This window comes from Suillus discolor (genome assembly GCF_016758755.1).
Source record: "Suillus discolor strain FC423 chromosome Unknown F5147scaffold_41, whole genome shotgun sequence".
In the NCBI taxonomy this organism is placed as follows: Eukaryota; Fungi; Basidiomycota; class Agaricomycetes; order Boletales; family Suillaceae; genus Suillus; species Suillus discolor.
The window spans coordinates 189,024-202,745 of record NW_024541288.1 but is presented as its reverse complement, the minus strand read 5'-3'; the positions used below and the strand labels follow the sequence as shown (position 1 = coordinate 202,745).

Here is a 13,722-nt window from a genome sequence, read left to right as displayed (position 1 = left end):
GAAGTAACATCCAAGGGTATTCCTGCCAACTGGATCATTTGATTCTCTTAGTACAGTCCTTGCGCCATCTTCCGCCAACAATGTTCAGAGCTAGACGTTATAATTCAGTCCCAACTCTTCAGCAATGATCATCGCAGCCTTCTCTCCAACGAGGAGTGCTGTCGAATACGTGTTCTTGGGAGATAGTTAGACCAAAAGTCACTTAATCTGGTTGGGTACTCACCGCGCCGACATTCTTTGGCACAATAGACATATCAGCAACCTTGAGGTTCGTGACGCCGTACACGTTTAGCCGAGCATCAACGACTCCTTGTTCCGCCCGCGGTTTCATGGCGCAGGTACCGAGCTGCATGCAAAAGAATCAGACACCTCATTCCAAATTATCTCAGCTGCACACACCGAGTGCCAAGTCGTTTGCACTACGATTCGATCCAGTAAGTAACCGGAACGACGGAAATGCAAAAGCTAACACATACCGCAGTCACGATGATATTTTTCAATGGCCTCGTCATCTTCGGCAGTGTAGATGATGTCAGGTGCATTTATGTCGACTGGCCCAGACACTTCTCCGCAGGCCGCAGCGCTTCCCTCTAGGAATTTAGGATGACCTTCAGCGAGTTCGCCTCGGTATGAAGGCAATCTTCGGTAGATTTCGCGCATCTTCTTGTATGCAAAGTTGATTGGCACGATATCGGATGGACTGATGAATAATGATCAGTCATGCAATGGCCCTATAATGAAATGTGCCGACTCACTCTTCCAAAAACCCCGTCGTGAAATCGAGCGCCTCTTTACCATTTTCGTCCACTTTGATATGCACGCTTCCAGCAGATGCGGGGTAAAGCTGTCGAAAGGTTCAGCAAAATCCACGGGACAAGGAGAGAGAATTACTGTGAAGTAGACAGCCATCATGTAGTTACGGGGAGGAATGGTTCCAACAAGCGGTCCAAGGTATCTAGTCATCGTGAGCTTTCATATCAGGACGACGAAATTAACACGCACCCCGCGATCAAAGCAAATATTGCAACACACTTGTCCGGGTGGTCTCGGAAGAACTCGTTCCATCGTTGGTGGAAGGCTGGACCCATGGCTTTCAGCTCCTCGGCATCAGGACGCCACTTGATTTTCGCATCGACACCGCTGAAATATGAATCAGTATGTATCAAGCAATTATAATTAGTAATTTGACTCACTTCGAAGCAATGAGTGATGTTCCATTAGCGGTCCATTGTGCGAGGGCATCTACAGTTGGCTGTTTTGAAAGGCGCCGAGAACATCATGAAGCCATGCTCACCTTTTGTAGCATTCTCCTCTCCGCGCCAGAGGGGGTCCATGGTGATTGCCTCGTCAGCAGCCAAGTATGGAACCAAAACAGCATCATGATCTGATCCCCATAAGTCAAGACCATTGATATATTGATGATATCTTACCTGTGTAATTCTCCCCAACACCCGGCAGGTCAACAAGTGGTTTGATGCCGCATCGTTTGAGCACTGCCTCGGCGCCAATACCAGACCTCTCGAGAATGGGTGGGGAACCAAATGCTCCAGCAGATACGACGACGAGCTTTGAAGCTTTCACAGTACTCGATGACTGATCTGCACCTGGGCAAGACACAGGGTCATTGGTAAACTCGACACCTACAGCACGTTTGTCCCTGTGGTTCGGAGAAGGTGTCAAGAGTTGGTGACAAATGCGAGGGCACAAAGCACTCACTCGAAAATGATGCGCGTCACGCGCTTGCCAACCCATATTTGTAAGTTCGGATTCTGAGCTTGGTTGTAGACATAGCAGTGGGCTGCGTCGGAACGCCTTCCAGTGGTGCCATCGATGTACCTTTTCACACATGAATTCAAGCCACAATAAGCTACGAGAATAAGCTCACTTCGCCCATGGCTGTATGATACAGCTTTCATCAGTGGCTGCAGGAATCAAAGTAAAATTAGAAAACTCACACTGTATGTATTGCATGTTTGTAAATCATTGGTGTCTTCGGAATATGGCCTCTTGTGATAGGTCATACCGACACGAATAAACTCTTCACTGATGGCTAGTTTATGCCCACCAGGGGACACCTTTACAGGTCCTGTGTACCCATGAGTTGGACAACCAGGCTGCACCTGGTATGTTTCAAACTACGACATATGCGAGTCAGCATGACAAAGATATAATCAGCTCGAGAAAAAGATGACCTTCTTCATGAGAGGGATCAAATTCTTCGATTCCCAACCTTCGACTGCCCAATCATCATAATCTGAGGCAGGTGCACGAGTGTATGCACCAACTGGTATCATCTGTATATCAGCACCTTGTTCATTTCGGCAAAAGTTGTACAAACAATTGATAGTTGATCCTCCACCTACTGAACGACCAGATTGAACAACCATAGCACGTCCATTGAGATGTGGAGAGGGATTTCCGAGGTTGAATGTGAGTGTTGTGGTTGTTGGGGCCATATGGAATGGATACTGGTAAAGTTGAACATGAGCAGGTTTGTCCAGGGTGTGTTCACCAGCTTCGAGAATCAGAATCTTTAGCGAGGAATCACATGCAGCTAGGCGGCCTGCAACGACACAAGCTGTGGCACCACCTGCACAAAACACGAAATTAAGATGGGTCCACAACAAAGATGTTAATATTGACCTCCAGCAAAGATAATATCGAATTCTGTTGGGGATAGAGGAGACATTTGAGCTTTGCAGATTGCTCGTCAGTGCCTGCATCTTATATGCACTTGCTCATCAGATGATGGCTGCCCAATAATGAATTATGTGGTGTTTCAAGTTCGAAGTCATTCGGTGTTTGCCCTACATTTGTTTGGACAAAGTTTGTCACCATCGTCGGCTCTGAGGACCGCGCGATGATGAATCTGCCTCATGACATCTCGTTGTATCAGAAGTGCTAGTCTCCATGTGTAATATGGTTTGATGGGCACCAGGCCCGGGAGAATACCTTCAGTTACGTCTATTCATGATGGACTTCCATTTCGTGATTAACTTTTGTGGTACATCACACAGCTCGAAACAAACAGGTGTGTTTCATGTCCTAAATTGTCCACTTATTAGTAGGTCCGCAGTACTACCTGAGCGCTCCTGAACATTTACTCCAAGCAAGCTTACGTTTTTTGAAATAGAAACCCCACCATCCCACGTTGTCACAGTATCTGCACTGCATCGAAAACAGGCTATCCATGCTAGTCATGTGCACCAAACAACACCTGGTCAACGTTACCTCGGAGCAGTATAACTTTAGTCTGTTTTTATATGTAATGATACATAAGAGCATATCCATGCTTTTCGAGTCACACACTCCCCTTGCATCTCCCAGTCTTCTCTACCATGACATCAGGTATACCATTGGATGCAGGAGCTCTAATGTCGACGGTGCTGGAAGGCATTTTGTATGGTGAGCATTGCAATTCAGATCTTGTCTAAGCTAATATTGGTTTTACACAGGCTTTTCGATACTCTTGTTCATTGGTACCATTTGGTCTTTGACCTACAAACGTCACAAGCAAGATATTAATCTCCCAATTCTCATCGTGGCAGTTTTGCTGCTAATACTGAGTACTGTTGTTAGTAGCCTCTCGCATCTTACATTTGATGTTGTTGATTGACCTTCTCCGAAGCACATGGTTGTGAATATTGTTCGAGCCGAAGATGGACTAGTGACAAATCGCTATGAGTACCCAAACGGACCATCAGAATATTTTGCAGATGTTTCACAGAAGACCTATGTAATAAAACATTCGTTCTATGTGCTGCAAACTCTCCTTGCTGATGGTGTGGTGGTGAGCTCGTAATTTGATTCCTTGCTTAAAACCCTGCTTACAGAAGTGCTTCTGCTCGTAAAAAGATTTATCGTTGCTATGTTGTTTGGCAATCTGTTTGGATTGTCGTCCTACCAATCATTCTGTGGTGCAGTGTTGCAGGTTCGTTACAATCATACTTGCTGGCTCATCATATGTTCTGACATTGCCTCAAAGCAACTGGTGTCATTGCAGTTTACAGTGTCTCGCAAGCCAGTAGTGGTGATGGGATCTTCGTCGAAGCACTTGCACAATGGGTCACAGCATTTTTTGCCTCGACAATTGCAACTAATCTGCTGAGCTCAGGTAAGTAATCTCTGTACGAACGTGACATCGAGCCATGAATATATGTCCAGGATTGTTGGCATATCGCATCTGGATCATCCAACGTGGTGTCTCGGGGATTCACAAGACATCGAGGAACACTGTGATGCCGGTAGTGCGTGTGCTCGTGGATGCCGCCATTCTGTACTCTGCAACGCTATTGACTGCATTAATACTGTTTGTCTCCGGAAACAATGGGCAGGATGCCGTCGTAGACATGGTAAGTCGGCCATTAACACTCTTTTATTGAAATCCATTGAACTCGAGCGACTAGGCCATGCCGATCATGTCGATTGCCTTCTACATGGTGCTTATTCGAATTGCACTCAACAAAAACGAGCACAGTTATATCTCGACTCGGACGAGTAGCAGTATTCCTAGACGAGCGGCAACCAGCGAGGCAGAACAAGAACGCGCACAACAATATGCCATGAAGCCTTTACAGGTCCATGTATCCACATTCACACATCAGGAGCGACCACCATCAAGCAAGGATTCTATGAAAGGAACAGCTTCACCTTACGACGTGCAATCGATCGGCCTGACAACTTTAATCATTTAGAAAACTTGCAAGAATATGATGCCTGATCCGTTCAACTACGACACACATAAAACACTCACGCAGACGGTGAACACACACGGTCGCATACCTTTGCAGAGACATACCAAGAGGCTTTTCGTACTGGTGAAACCTCCCGTTTTTGGCAACACTTGAGCAGTGACGAGGCTGATAGCGAGCTCAAATCACCCTCTCTTTCTTTCTCGGACATGGATTTATGATAACGGGTTATATATTGTACAATCCCCGTACGTATTATACATATCCCTAATAAAGTTAGCATTTCAAAGTCGCATCCGCGACAGTTGATTCCTATTGGATTGCTGATAACTGATTTTATCCGGTGGCCTCCCTGCGAACATGTCACGATAAGTGTCTAGAGTAACTAGACCCTGTTCGATACGATGTCTACGACTATACGCTTGGGAGACTTGAGCATGTGAAGAAATATGTAAAAGGCGAGAGACTAACCACGGTACTCAGTATCAACAGCAGAATTGCCACCTTGATGTCCTTCGTGTGATGTTGTAGACCAATGCACCCCAAAATGTAAGTACCGAAAAGTCTGAATAACCCTAGCTCGATAAACATGAGACGGACGGATGCAAATGCGATACTGATCCATATAGAATTCCTGAACGTTCTGGACTTGAACGCATACATAAATCATAACGAACTGATTGACATCATCACGGTATCGGCGCTTCAGGAGAGCCGCAGAAGATCTTGCGATATCCTTTCATGCCACAGCGCTTGATCAAGTTCTTTTTGTCATTAGAGCAGTGTGATGCTATGATGATGATTATCGGCAGCTGCAGCGCTGAACCGGCATTTGCTAATGTACATACGGTGAAAGTGTCATTTTGCATGAGACATGACTGTTATCGGCGTCCGCGGCTCTCCGGCGAAATCACTGATGATTGGGGCATTGAACCATTTGAGGAGAGGATGCGCCACAGAGACTGCGCCCATCGCATCGTAGCAAATGTAGGTGATGGCCTCTGACCCTAGCCTTAGTAGGCTCTAAAATATGACGCATTGATGCTGATCCGATCAATCTTTATCAGGGCGACACTCGACCGCTGGCTGGTACAGTGCTTTTTGCAGACAAGTGAAATAGAAATACATCGTGGAATGGATCCGTCGTTCGCGCGAAGTTGATAGATTTAGTAGCGCCAAGGTCAAACCGAGACAGATCTGAACGAGGAGCTTCAAAGTTAGGATAAGGCTGAAATCTCCGCAACCTAAAATTAGAACTTACCTACTGCCTATGCTTGTGTGCAGATTCTCACTATCTCCGAAACACAGTAATTTCCCCTAGATAGCTCCCTATGGACGATAGAAGATAGTCGTTCCTCGTCTGTTTGACCTCCGTACGCCGCACTTCCGCCTGTATTCAATATAGTCGCCGACCTCGTGGTTATAGATGCACATCAGCGCCCAGAATCGCACTGTGTGGGCAAAGAATAAATCGTTTCAGCAGAGCGGTGATCATGAAATCGATGAGGGTGTGGAAATTGACCCCGTCAAACGTCGGGCTCGATGTTTTTCAAACTCCGACAAATATTTGGATCGAGACGCGCGCCCTACTTCACAAATTCCGAGTCTCTCATTCAACCGCGTCCTTTTCACAGGCACTGTCTAATTCCATGCGCCCACAAGTGCAGTCATCATGATTACACGCCCTCAGTACGCTCCGAGTCTGATGAGGCTCTTGAGTAACCATGTGAGTCAAGCTCTAAGTTCGTTTCAGTCGCCGCAGCCTACCGTCGGTCGTCGATCCCTGTTGCTATTTAGGATCTGGTAATATATTTGCACTCTCGTTGCATCAAACCCATCCCCGACCAGCCCTATCTATCCACCATAGGATACGCATTCGCGGCTCGCACATCATCTCCTTGCGTGCGCGCATGCTGCATGTGTAAACCCTGCACGGGAATCCAACATTAAACACCCGCGGCTAAACACGACCGGAACAACAGTCAGGCCTAGGTTCGAACTGCGACAGCATCAAAATCTGAATCTCTTAGCAGCAACAACTACTACTTCCCGGTCGCTTTTCATATCACTTTCTGATTGTCTAGCACTTTATCGATCTTGTTCTATTTTTAATTATTGTCCGTTGATGCGGAGCCCTGCAAAATGATTGGGTGGATGGATCTATCATTTGGAACATGCGGTAGCACGGCATGGTTGGTGCTGCTTCGTTTTTGACGGGCCGTGAAATTGTTACTTGGTCACCGATTTGCTAGTTTTATGGGGATGTTCGTTCTTGTTCGGAGCGACTTGGGCAGCATGTTACCTGCTGATACCTCGCCTCTTGCTGCCCTCTTTGCCTGTACATCTGCCGCTTCATTTCCTGCTATCCCCTTGTGACCTGGCGTCCATCTGATGATTAGTTGCCTCCCGTCCTTGACAGATAGCAGCTCCCTGAGGGCGTTATGGAGTATAACATTAACGACCGGGAGGTAGTGACCGGGTTGGGAGTGGAGGGCTCCTGTGCTCCTGATTGCCGTCTGGCTGTCTACCCCCAACGCCATGGTGCCCCGTCCACCTGCCTCCTTCAGCAGCTGGACCGCTAAGACCATTCCTACTATTTCTGCCTCTAATGACGTGTGCTCTTCATGTCTTCCCAAGTAGAATCTTTTGTCTTTAATCATCGTCTCTCCCCTCATCAAAACTGCCGCCCCGCCCACTCCTCCGCCCACTACTGATCCATCCGAATAGACACGTAGTGTCTCACTTGCAGCTTCCTCTTCCCTGATCGCATCCGTCTTTTTCAGCGCTATGCTGATAGGTGTGCGGGATCCATTTGGGGTAGTGGCGGACTCGATTATTTCTGGGCTGAATTTGAACTCATTCATTGGCTTACATAGAACGGAGAGGTGACGCTTGCAACCTCGGAAGGCCCTCTTCTCGCAGAATCTGCATACCATCATCAAGTCGTTGACTAGCGGATGTGCAGTTGGGAGTGTTGTCATTATGAGCGTGACTGATTTTGCGTACTGATTGCTCGATGGGCTGAATGAGAGAATATTAGACATCACCCTATATGTAATGTCACATTATTACAAGACCAGTGACCGAGAAACATGTGAAAATAAGAAAAATGCTTGGCCCGCGATCGAAAATGAGAGTGAGTGCGATATAATAAGTTGAACGACGCTCGTAAAGAATGAAGCTTGGAAGTCTCGAGTCGACCATCGTGTCGCACCTAACAAACCAGGTCACAATAAATCTGCAGTGGTGAGTTGTGTGACCAAACAAATAGCGCTGCAAAGTATCATAAACAGTCTAAATACTCGTTTATCTTTCTTTCACTTCTTGTTACCAATGAAGACCATCGCGTCGCACCTAACAAACCACAGATCTGCAGTGGTGAGTTGTGTGACCAAACAAATAGCGCTGCAAACAGTCTAAATCTACCTTTCCCAACTCGTTTATCATTCTTTTACTTCTGTTACCAGTGAAATCTCTCTTGCAGGTTTATGCCGCTATTATAATATTTGGGACAACAGACAAATGTGAGTACAGAGTACTGAGGCCTACGACCGATTGAACATCGTATGGCTGCAGGAGTCGCTTGGTTTGGTATACTTCCCTCTGCACTATGACTTGAATACGTCGACATGATTCTTCCAACTACGAACGAGGGATTAAGCGTCCGGAATTTTCGCTTTGAGCGCCTGGGAGAAGAACTCAAGTGCAGGCGCCGAGTAAGGAGGATACCTTCCCTGCATGAAGCCCTCCGTCCTTCAAGATACGTGCGGCGTTAGTCAGGCAAGTTTGACATGGACAATCTCGCACCCACTTTGCGTCTGCAGGGACATTGATATAGCCCCTTTGATGGGTGAAGGTGTCGAAGGTGTACTTCCCAAGGTATGATCCATCTGCAATAAATGAATGCTGAGCACTTCCCTCGACGTCACACGGAAAGCAGCATACAGCCAGATTGCCCTTGACCACCGAAAGGAATTTCATAGACAGCAACCTGAGCGAAAGTTTCATTGAAAATTAGCTGCCCGCTCTGTGTGCGCTGCACGACTTTGAAACAGAGTTGATCAACATGCATCGCATACGTGGAAGGTGATCCTTACATTTGTTTTTCGTCTCCTCATTTTCCGTGAAGACGTAAATGACAAGGGGAGTGGACCTATAGGAGATGAATGTTTTTCCTGATAGGCAGTCCTGAAAAGACTCACCCAGATTGTATGTGTGAGATGGCGGCGTCAACATTTTCAACTGGGATGATTGGCAAGATAGGTCCGAATATTTCTCTACAATCACGGTCTGAACAGTCAGCTAGATGGTGCTCGGAAGGGCACGAGCTCGACTGACTCTTCCATTAATGGATCATCCAATTTTACGCCAGTAACAATTGCTGGCTCAATGCGAAGATCCTGCCCAGCTTGTCCCCCAATCACGACCTTTCCTTTAGTTCGGGACAGGAGACTCTTGTTGCGTTTGTAGTGCCGAGCATTCAGCACGCAAGCCATCTCAGAAGAGGAGTCAAGCGGACCCTTTGGCCAGAACGAATCATACGCTTTCCTGAACGCCTCCACAAGTGCACTTTGGTGTTGTTCCTGCACAAAAACATGATTCGGTGCGACACAAACCTGCCATGACAGTACAGTTATTCTGCTAATATTTGAGGTGACAGGGCAGACTTTAACTGTCCTGCGTTTTGTTGCTTTCCCCATAGAATCCTCTTCGCGGCGATCTCGATGTTTGTGCTGTCCCCATCGACGAAGACGGGCGATTGTCCACCAAGCTCTAGAGTCACCGGCGTGAGTTGTTTTGCTGCCGCCTCTGCGATGATCCGTCCCACACTCGTACTGCCCGTATAGAAAATGTGGTCCCATTTCAGACCAAGAACATGGGTGGTCTCTTCGACGGCTCCGAGGCAGACAGCGTAGGCATCTGGGTCAAGGTATTGCGGGATTAGTTTCTCCATAAGGGCTGCAGAGGCCTGGGCATGCTCTGAAGGTTTTATCAAACACGTGCAACCTGCAGCAATCGCGCCAATGAGCGGCAAAATCGTGAGCACCCATGGAAAGTTCCAGGGACTAAGAGTGGATTGTTAATATCCCGCCAAGACAGCCTGGATAGATGGTAGCGACTTGCCTGATGCTAAGCACTGTTCCCTTGGGCGCCTTAAAGATGGTTGTGTCCCACCCACTGCGCCAAGCCTCTACTTGCGGTTTCTCGGGAGAATTCCATTTATCAAGATTCTCGACAGCATGAAGGGCACTTGAAACCATTGGACCTAGTTCAGGGAGGGTGGCCTCAAAAGGGTGCCTCCCGAGATCAGCTTTCAGGGAGGCCATGATAGCATCGGAATTTCTTGGACAAGGCGGGCAACCTGGAGAAGTTGCTTGCGGCGGTATTCCAACGGAAGAGTGCGGCCCTCACGGAAGGTCTTCGACAACCTGCTGTGAATCTATAGAGTATCAATATTTACCATGAGCACCATGATGAATGGAAAACCTCTGTGATATGTTGCTTCGGGGTATACTTCAAGGAGGCCATGTTTACTCGAGTTGGAGGAATAGTGGTTCTGAGGACCTGGCGAAAAACTGAATGTCATGTACAGAACTGTTAACACATTTAAGCACTCGAGGCGAACTACCATTATCAATGAAACAAGGGGTTCCGTGTTTGAGCTTAATTCTTGATCCCCGTTGCTGAGCGCTGAATCATTACTTGTTCCTCTTCACCCACTCAAACCTAGCGCCCAAACCTAATCTGGACATTGATGGAAATCACTGGCAAGAGGTGCCGCAATCAGTAACAGGATATCGTCAAGTAGTACTCCGAATCATGAGGCTACATCGTTCAGAGGTCACGGTTGTGTCGGATGTGTGCGATTACATCACTGATCGGAACACGCCCAAATTCAGCCCGGGTACGTCACGGTGTGATTCTAAACGTCTCTAAACAGTCGACAACATTTCTGTATGTTACGAGTGCCTGTATAAGTGTATCTGCTGTTTAACGAAGTCACTGGATCGTTATGGATGAGTGGTAGATATTTTCCGGCCGTTGCTGGACTTTCATCGCGAACCCTGTCATTGAATGATCATATTCAACACCATCACCATCCCCAAGACTCGAGCTAAACTCGAACAGACCAACAGTGAAAAATCGGAGAGATCGTTCTACCATTAATGCCCTGCCATTGTGCGGTGCGATGCAAGGGATGAAAGAGTACACGCTCGAGAATTCCCCAGGGCCTCCCTCCAAGACTGACGTGTATTACGGGTGACTATGGCACAAGAGGTCGAAATATAAAAACCAATCTTCATCACAACACAGGCGTCCTCGGTGTTCCATCGTGCCGCAAAGGCGACCGCGACCTCTCAGGAGACGCAAATGGCGGTGAAACAGGTGTGGTGAAAAACACCGGTCGTGGTTGCGTCTCTAGGCCACTCCCAGGAGCTGGAATCCCAGAAGGATAGACAAATAACGGTTGGGCCACATACGCTGGGTATAATGGCCCGGAGTATTGTGGGTTGCTAGTACTATCTGACGATGGAGCACCATCTGAAGAAGGCGATCTGGACCGCCCACCAGATAACTGTCTAGAGAACATGAGGTTTGCGGTACTTGGGCTCATGACATACGGTCTTGGAGCTGGAGCAGGCGAGTTCTGAACATGATGTGGAATACGGCCTGAAGATAAAGGAGTCGATGGGCCTGAAAGCAAGTCCAAGGTTCCCTTGTTTCGCGGGGTATACCAACTCTTTGACGCTTTGGAGTACCGCTGACGGCTGTTCCTCCTCCGATTACCCTGCCCAGGAACATATTCACTTGAGATACGAGCCGGAGAAACCCATGGAAGGCCGCCAAGATCTCGCACGAATCGCCGAATACGCGCCATTTGGGAGGCAATGGATTCCTCTGGTGGGGGGCGGATGGGAGACTCCATCTTTGCAAAATCCTCTGCAGGCCGAGGCTCCACAAGGACGGGAGTCGCAGTGGCTTGGGTCGAAAGATGAATGGTATGAGGAATGGAAATCGCTTCGACGGAGCGGTTGAAGGGATGTGCAGAAATTGCGTCGGTAGAGTGGTGGAATGGGTGGGAAGTATCGCGATGGAAATGAGCAGGAAATATATCATCATGACTGTGCGAGCGACTAGGTTCGTATAGCTCGTTCACAGCCGACAGTGTCCGGTCACGCCTTGTATCCGCAATGGATGTGCGTGTATCAGTATCAAGCAAAATGTTTGGTCTTGTGGGAGATAACATGTCGGACGGAGGGGTGTCAACCCTCTCGACCTGGGGCACATTATTTGCTAGCACTTGTCGGTGTACGAGCGAGATCCCTGGAGCTTGAGGATTCTGATGGTACGAGGATGTGCCCCCCTGCTTCGCTGGCTTAGCATAGTCCTTTGAATTCAAACGTCCTCTCGACATGACTCTCGGTATACTTTTCAACCCATTCATGATTCCGCCGTAAAACGTCTTCTTCCCCTGAGGCTTCCTTTCATGTCCTTCTGAAGACCCATATCCATTCTCCTCATCGGCACCTGCGACTTCGATGCCAACAGTCATATACTCGTACTCAGAGTCTGATAGAGTGGCCTGCGCCGTATGAAGCGCTGGACGCATAATAGGAGTGGAATGTTGCCATTGAGGGGTTTGAGGGGTTTGGGTTGCAGGGTACTGGGACGGCTGAGAGGCCGAAATCCAAGTAACATCTCGCACACGCGATGCATGGCTTGCCCTGGAATATCTGTCCCTGGGCATTGGATCCCCAAGGAAATCCCGAGTAGTACTGGGGGAACGTGAGAAACTTGTGTCAATACGAATGTCTCCCAGTCGAGGTTGCCCATAGTCGAGTTCAGACATTGCAATAGACAGCCGGGGTGAATGGCGCAACTAGCGGAAGTGGAATATGAAGAGGCGCATAGAAGGCGACATGAGTCCTTATATAAGTGTGGTCGGCGTAGAACTGTACTAGGAGTGAACGTCACGTTGTGACACGAGGCTCCTGCGAGATCTGAGATTAAACAGACCGTGCCACTCAGAGCACTGAAATGCATGCTCAGTCTTGCCTTCCATCACAGCCCGAGCACGCATTTCTCGCATGGTATTAGACTGATGGCAAGAGGAATGACTGTGACAAAAGTAGTCAGAAGACAACAAAAATTCACTTTTTAGCATTTGGATTGCAGTCGTGCAGACTGCAGCTTACGGTATTCGACAGGGGCTTTTCTTGCACCATGCTGACACCACTGGGGCCGGTGGAAAGTGACGATTAACAAGGCAATGATATGACCGGCGGGGGCAATGCATTGAGGTGCGTGCCAGTGCCTCTCCCCACGAATCAGTTTGACGATAGCATAGCCGATAGCGGTGCAGGACAGCCGTAATAATCAGAGTCTTCCGTCCATTAAATACGGGATGGAGAAAATGCATGCCGCGAATAGCTGTGGGCGTGACCGACCCGGAGCCTGAGGACAAAGCCTGCACAAGTCCCGTGAACTTGCGGCTTCAGCACCAAAATTGCCAAGCAGGAGCTGGCGGTTCTCTGACCTCGTGTATCCCCAGTGCACTAGGTGGAACCTTAGCACAAGTTTATGAGTAAGTGCCAGTGCGATGCGTTTGAAGCGCTTCAACTCTTGTTGCTTGCTGTCAGACGGTCAACGGCAGGGAATGTGATCACGTGCACACCTGACGGAGCTTGAACGCTCAGCAACTTATGAGAAGAAGGCCCGCGGCCGACTCTAGAACTCGAGACGTCTGTTTCTAGAGACCATCCCAAATTCTGACACTCTCGAAGATAAAATGACAGACTCGTGCATTCTCATCTTCTGAACACCGGTCAGGCAAGAGTGCATGGTTGATGGCAGACTCTACCGTGATCCGTCACTCATCTTGTAACCATAAATCCCGGGCCAGCTCCCGGAATGCAATACAAAATGGAGTACTACTTGCTGTAGTGCGCCTCCTAACGAAAGCTCCTACTACCCAAAGACAGCCTGAAAGCTTCCTGGCTTTGTTGCAGACTAACGACGTGGCCGAGCA

At 48.2% G+C, this 13,722-nt stretch overlaps 4 protein-coding genes across 4 annotated transcripts; 1 reads left to right on the top strand and 3 right to left on the bottom strand.

Moving 5' to 3' along the window:
* Positions 1-57: 57 nt before the first annotated feature.
* F5147DRAFT_704228 (GMC oxidoreductase-domain-containing protein) lies at positions 58-2,773 on the bottom strand. Its single transcript, XM_041437886.1, has 16 exons — positions 2,644-2,773; positions 2,339-2,590; positions 2,193-2,284; positions 1,956-2,135; positions 1,886-1,896; positions 1,717-1,836; positions 1,431-1,657; positions 1,295-1,384; positions 1,194-1,242; positions 1,003-1,140; positions 892-955; positions 756-844; positions 477-700; positions 400-419; positions 224-346; positions 58-174 (listed from the first exon to the last, which is right to left on the bottom strand). The coding sequence occupies exons 1-16, from the start codon at positions 2,687-2,689 to the stop codon at positions 91-93; spliced, it is 1,809 nt and encodes a 602-aa protein (XP_041290883.1). The 5' UTR covers positions 2,690-2,773; the 3' UTR covers positions 58-90.
* A 114-nt stretch (positions 2,774-2,887) lies between these two features.
* On the top strand, positions 2,888-4,954 carry F5147DRAFT_704220 (uncharacterized protein). The gene is made up of 9 exons (XM_041437885.1): positions 2,888-2,957; positions 3,018-3,064; positions 3,115-3,405; positions 3,456-3,574; positions 3,629-3,790; positions 3,856-3,931; positions 3,986-4,114; positions 4,165-4,352; positions 4,407-4,954. The coding sequence occupies exons 3-9, from the start codon at positions 3,339-3,341 to the stop codon at positions 4,692-4,694; spliced, it is 1,029 nt and encodes a 342-aa protein (XP_041290882.1). The 5' UTR covers positions 2,888-2,957; positions 3,018-3,064; positions 3,115-3,338; the 3' UTR covers positions 4,695-4,954.
* A 3,041-nt stretch (positions 4,955-7,995) lies between these two features.
* Positions 7,996-10,220, bottom strand: F5147DRAFT_754092 (Aldehyde/histidinol dehydrogenase; the record flags this gene model as incomplete). Its single annotated transcript, XM_041440274.1, has 11 exons — positions 7,996-8,215; positions 8,268-8,444; positions 8,503-8,581; positions 8,637-8,735; positions 8,789-8,844; positions 8,894-8,968; positions 9,030-9,329; positions 9,365-9,757; positions 9,816-10,034; positions 10,085-10,131; positions 10,179-10,220. 10 exons carry the CDS (start codon positions 10,218-10,220, stop codon positions 8,348-8,350), a joined length of 1,407 nt encoding a protein of 468 aa, XP_041290881.1. The 3' UTR covers positions 7,996-8,215; positions 8,268-8,347.
* A 366-nt stretch (positions 10,221-10,586) lies between these two features.
* F5147DRAFT_704201 (uncharacterized protein) lies at positions 10,587-12,912 on the bottom strand. Its single transcript, XM_041437884.1, has one exon. The coding sequence runs from the start codon at positions 12,541-12,543 to the stop codon at positions 10,996-10,998; it is 1,548 nt and encodes a 515-aa protein (XP_041290880.1). The 5' UTR covers positions 12,544-12,912; the 3' UTR covers positions 10,587-10,995.
* Positions 12,913-13,722: the final 810 nt, after the last annotated feature.